This window comes from Porites lutea, chromosome 14 (genome assembly GCF_958299795.1).
Source record: "Porites lutea chromosome 14, jaPorLute2.1, whole genome shotgun sequence".
NCBI classification, from domain to species: Eukaryota; Metazoa; Cnidaria; class Anthozoa; order Scleractinia; family Poritidae; genus Porites; species Porites lutea.
The window spans coordinates 5,265,761-5,271,773 of record NC_133214.1 but is presented as its reverse complement, the minus strand read 5'-3'; the positions used below and the strand labels follow the sequence as shown (position 1 = coordinate 5,271,773).

General features: G+C 39.4%; 2 protein-coding genes across 2 annotated transcripts in view; one reads left to right on the top strand and one right to left on the bottom strand.

The window, feature by feature from the left end:
• LOC140924645 (NLR family CARD domain-containing protein 4-like) overlaps positions 1–6,013 on the bottom strand; it is a 50,950-nt gene that overhangs the window by 23,625 nt on the left and 21,312 nt on the right. The gene's annotated exons all lie outside the window — the stretch shown is intronic.
• LOC140924462 (uncharacterized) lies at positions 2,406–5,268 on the top strand. Its single transcript, XM_073374491.1, has 3 exons — positions 2,406–2,888; positions 3,287–3,575; positions 4,279–5,268. Exons 1-3 carry the CDS (start codon positions 2,725–2,727, stop codon positions 4,735–4,737), a joined length of 912 nt encoding a protein of 303 aa, XP_073230592.1. The 5' UTR covers positions 2,406–2,724; the 3' UTR covers positions 4,738–5,268.

The window sequence follows — 6,013 nt, the reverse complement described above, 5'->3', positions numbered from 1 at the left end:
TTATCTTCTATCTGCACTGCAGCTGTTTGCAGTGTTCTCCTTATCAGGTGGTAATCGGTAAAATTTAGGGCCTGAAGCAACACTTCTTACCGCCTGCAACCGCTTGAAGGTTTACTACAATTTAAATAAGATAGATTTGGAAAAAAGGGAAGTTGTGAACTGATCTGATTCTCCCAAGGAAATTGAATATATATGGAAAAGTACTAAAGTATACACAGCTTTTCTTTTTATGGGCCATGCATTTTGGAAGGAGAACGTTGCAGACAGCGTAAAATTATTGAGATTGAACATTTTAAATTGTCATCTAAAAATAACAACGGCCGAGTTGCATAAAATAGGTCTTACAATGAGGGAATGACGTTTCAGAGAACTTAGCTCCTAAATTTCCCCTAGAGGGCGGGGCCTTGTCCCTCATGCCAGTATCCCTTCCCCCCCCCCCCCCCCCCGAGATATTTTTTGCCTTACTGGCCATGAATGGTCCCTTACCTGCTAAGCTAAAATTTAGGGAGAACACTGTGTTTTTTGATAGCAGTTCCTTATTATTTACTCCAAATTCATTTTATTTTTTCTTCAGCACAATAAGTCATTGATGAAATGTTAAGAACCTATCAACATAGGGATGATTTGGACTGATTTATCTCAGATCCATGCAGTTTAGGAAAAACTTTAAGAAGATGTGGCAACTTGCACATTCCTCCCAGGATTCTAAAAATCCTCCTAATGCACTTGTAAAGAGGCACAGAGATGTTCATAGATATTATGCCTCAAGGGCTTGCACTTTGAATAAGGGGTGGTTTAAATCTAGTTCAATGCTATGACAATCATTTACAGTAAATAAATATTTTTTAACATAAGAACTCTCCTACCTTGATGTGTCCTTTCCTTTAAAAGGAAGAACGTTCTTCGGGAAGAGGCATTCTTGTACCAGGACAACAATTCCCTCCCTGTAGGGATCCTGTTCCCCACCCTCACCATCTCGTTTCCTCTACTTAGTGTCATATAAAAACGAATTCTGCCAAAAATAAGAACCACAAATAAATCGGTGAGTTCCATGACAATTAAAATTTCCCTTTTTTAACCGAAAGGAACTGTAGATTGTGTTTTCATTGAACAGTTTTTTGAGCTGATAATTGTAAATAGGTTTTTACTAGTTTGCTTTGTTATCAATAAAAATACTATTTTTGATAAAATTGTTTTTGTTGTCATTATTATTATTATTAAGCAATTTGTTTGTTCTTAAGTCAAATCTTTTCCAAGTCGGATTGTTCAATTTAATAGTCAGATCGTTCCACAGTTTTAGTTCAAAACTCAAAGTGAAGAATGCTTTTTTGGCGTACTTGCTTAAAGGACAAGCTTGTTTTTGCTTGTGGCGTAAAGAATCGTGAAAAGTTCTGGCTATATTGTGGAACGATATGACTATTAAGTGGAACGATCTGACGATGAAACGAATTGTTGCTCCTATTGTGTCTTTATTTTTTTTTAAGAGACACAACTTGTTGGATGGAAAGGGTTTGCTGTATGGCGCGTGGTCCCCTTTACCAGCAGGATACACGCGCGCGCCTGGCTCGCATTTGCTTACTACAACACACGCGGCACATTGCGGTTTAACCGGTTTTACTGTAGTATTTTTAAAGAACTGCATTGCAAGTACAGTGTAGTAAGGATCTAAAACACACCCATTTATTAGAGCTTTACATGCGAAGACGACAACTACGTCGTATGAGTCCTGTCTCTCTAACAATACATGTATTAGGCGAGTAAATGTTGCGACCCCACCCCCACAAAACATTCATTTACCACTTGCTTGAGCTCGATCGGAAAAGAAACATTTCCTACCTTGACAGGTCCGCTGTAGCCAATGCAGGGAAGTTTTCTACCATTCGCTCTCTCAAACGCCTCTCGCTGTGACCGGCGTCGACCTCTATCTCCTTCACGCTCCCGTCTCTGTTCAACTTATCCCAATGGGACCCACGAGGAGTGGCTTTCAACCGTTTGGGAAGCCACACAAATAATCTGTTAACTTTCTTAGTGTTTTTTGGACGAGGGGGAGATCCAGATCTCTCTCTCTCGTCTTCTGAGCTACTACTAGCATTTACTCCGTCTGCCATTGCTAGCTGAATGCTTACGAATGCTTGATCTGGTCGGATCTGTATCTCACATTACACGCGCAGCGTTGGAACAAAGGGCTTTAAATTTCATAATGACGTGTTAAAAATTAAACGCTTCGCTTTGCTCCATTTCTCAAATGGAAAAGAACATTGCATGTATTCCTTTAAAATGTTTTTTTGCTAATTTTCCGGATATTCACGTTATTATTAGGAAGTAAAGAAAAGGACTGATGAACAATAAGTAATAATAAACAAGAAGAGCTCTTTCGGTGTTTGTGACAGCAGGCATTGCCAGTGTAATTGTGGGCACGTGAGTAGGGTGGTGTTTCTTGTTTGCTATAGAAGCGGGCAATAAAATGCTCTGAAAAGTTGAGCATCTTGTGTATACAATTCGGTTTATGTTTGCTGTTTTTTGACACCAGAATCAATTTTTCCTATTGTCTGAATTATAAATGCCGATGCATACGCGACGCACTTATAGGCCACAAGGGAATCAGTCGGTCAGAACCGGAAATTATTCAGCGACGCTATTTTCTCTCATCTTTTTTGCCAAATCACAGTTTTGTGTAAAAACTTCAAAGCAGATCCCCAAAAGAACGTAGCGCTTGAATCGCAAATGGATCTTGAATATTTCACCAGGTTAAGGCATGGCCCAGTTTCGTCAGTTATAAGATGGCTTCAGCTTCGGAGTTTATTAGCAAATCCCCTGCACTGTGGTGCCTGTAACAGGGACATGAATTTAATTGAACGTGGGGACAACCACGTTGATGGTTTTCAGTGGTGAGTACTATAAAGCCTGTTCACAGGCCCTGTATTTTCTCTTTAAAGTCCGTCCAGCGCGTGTGATAAAAAATAAACCGCAGGGGATGAACGAAAAGAAAAATAAAACATCGTCAGTGTACAGGCTAAGTATGTTAAACAACAGTCATTAAACCAAGGCTTTATTCTCTCTGTATGCCTGACTGTTTACCGGCGTGAGATAGCTTTTCCCCCCACATCTTCTCCGGCCGCCGGGTTCCGCAGCCAAGTCTTGCCTGTTAACCAAAGGACCCAAAGCAGGATAATGTATTTGAGAGGAAACCCTAGTTGGGCGTTAGGGTTAGGGTTAGGGATATTGCCGTTTTGACATTTAAATACACCGTCAAACAAAATCCTGTGATATGATTTCTTACTTTTAGGAGATGTACTGTTTGTAGGAAGAAGCGCAGTCTCAGGTGCGGAAGCTTTTTCGAGCGATATCCAAAAATATCCCTAGGAGAGCTGATTCTTCTCATTTACTTCTGGTCAATGGACGTGAGTCGGCGGAAAACTGCCCGCATGCTGTCAATGAACAACAACCTTGTGTGCAAAATTTTCCGAAGTCTGGAAGATGTATGTTCCCTGGACATAGATAACAACCCATTCGTACCTTTTGGAGGAGCAGCGGTGATAAAATGCGATGAAAGCAAGTTTAATCACAAAGCAAAGGTAAAGAGAATCATGCGCCCAGTTTGCTTCAGCCCCTGAATTAACACTAAGGCTGAAACATTTTTGTTTTTATTAACTGATTGCAAATTCTCTGGTTTTAGGAAACTAACGGACCCTTAAATCCTTTTTCACTAGCCCACGGTTAGGCTAATTTTAGAAGCCTAAAATGTTATGATGGCGAGAGTAATCAGAAAATACTCACTTTCGTTATAATATTTCAAATTACATCAAAATTTTCGGGAAAATAGTTACGGAAGCCCAATTTCGACAAGTTCCTCTGCGATAAAAGAACAGTTTTACGTCTAAAGGTTCTCTAGCTGGATAGCCCTTAAGAAAGTTTTTTCAATGTGTTTAAGAGGAAATTGTCTTTTGGATACCCCTGTTTTCTTGAAAAGGAAACAGGGATGCAAAATGCTATATTTTTATCTTCGTATATTCGACGGGTTCTTGCCAAAAAAAAAAAAAAGGGTTTTAGTTTACTGACCAGGGCCAGTTTCTCGAAAGTCCCGGTAACTTTTCGGGCCCGATATCAAATATTCAAGTCGAAATATAAAGAATAAGAGCGCAGGTCTAGCAAACTACTAGCTACTCCATTTTGTGTCATTAATTGACAGTTTTATCATGTAGATGCAAACTATTGAAACCTCGATCTTTAATGTAAACGGCAACAGCTTACCGAGCCCGTTATTTTTTTTCATATTAGTACAACAGAGGAAGACGTGCGCCCGATGTGTGGGTCTTTGGAGTTATCTCGACAGAGACAAGGCCTGCCAGGGGATACTTCCAGGTAGTTCCCAAAAGAGATCGAGCTACTTTATTGCCCATATTAGAGAGGTGCCTTCGACCAGGCAGCATTGTCTACAGCGATGACTGGGGTGCTTACAGAAACCTTGAACGGCATTTGCCAGCCCTCGTTGCCCAGCATCACGTGGTTGTCCATAGTCAGAACTTCGTAGACCCAACAACTGGTGTCCATACACAGGAGGCAGAGTCTGCCTGGAACAATTTAAAAGGACCCGTAAAGGAGAGAAGAGGCATCCCTAGAGAAGACCTCCAGTCGTATTTAAACGACAGAATGTGGAGGCAATGGAGAGGATTGGATAACATCATGGCCAACTTTTTACCTGTTTTAGCAGCAAGCTTTAGGGATTATATAGTGTAAGAAGAACTTTGAAGGGGAACTAGTTAGTTATTTTTCAACGAAAAAATGAGAAGTGACTTCTAGTTCTTTCTTGTAACTTCCTTAGCCTACGAGCAAGAAAGCTGCTGTAGTAGAAATGTGATTATCAAAAGATAGCGCGGTATCACAAGTTACTCCAAGGTCTTTGATAGATTGAGCTGGGTTGTTTTTTTCCTAGAAGTCTAGTAATTTCGAACACATTTCCCGGCTGCCAAAAAACCATCAGTTTCCTCTTATCTGGATTAAGCATTAAGCAATTATCGAAACACCAGTTGCGAATCAGTTGTAAATTGGAATTAACACTTTCTATAACACCAACACAGTCGTTCACGGTAAAAGACAATAGAAGCTTGGTGTCATCCACGTTGCGCGCGGTTGAACAATTTTGAATAACATTTGGTAGGTCATTTACATGAATACAAAATAGTAATGCTCCAAGAATACTTGCATGCGGTACATCACTAACTTTTATCAGATAGAAATTCCAGAGACGAAATTGGCCGAAGCTCTCCTTCCTTTTCCCTCCCTATGGTCACAAACCTTTACATTGCAATATCAGTAATACACTCTTTCAATATAATTACCGCGCCTTGATTTTATACTGATAAGCTAACCCATCTTCATACCCAAGTCTTGGCTAAAAGTAACTCGTCTGCATAAAACCTTCCAGGCTATTTCCTTGTGAAAATAATTCTCTTTCCCAGTCAAATTTCTCTAATAAGGCTGGGTTGCCCAGTCAATATAAAACAAGGAGAGCAATATAACGAACATTACAAGGTGCTGAGTTCTTTATTGAATTTTTACCAAAATAGTTAGAAAAGTTCTAAATTGGTTGGAAGAGTTAATACAGTTATGAATTGGGTTGAAATTACAAGAAACAAACTAGAATTTGTCTAAGACAAGAACTATTTCCAACGAAAGATCAGTTAAGGTCTAGATGTCAAATCCTGAAGTATTGGAAATATAGCTAGACAAGGCTTGATACAAAACTAAAATTTTTACTACTTGTATTTTTATTGTTTAAAGTTAGTGTAATTTTATAGACCTTCTTGGTATGAAAATTAGGCTAAGTAAATCGTTGAAAAATGATGAAATTGCGTTTTCTAATGCGACTGAAAGAGACGAGATTAGCCGCCATCACTATGCACGGCTTTTTAAAGATGCAAACGAAGGATCTATTTGGCCTGATTTCAGAGTATGTTAACATCATTTGCCTTGGCAAAATCAATAGGCACAGCTTTTTTCAAGATAAAAATAA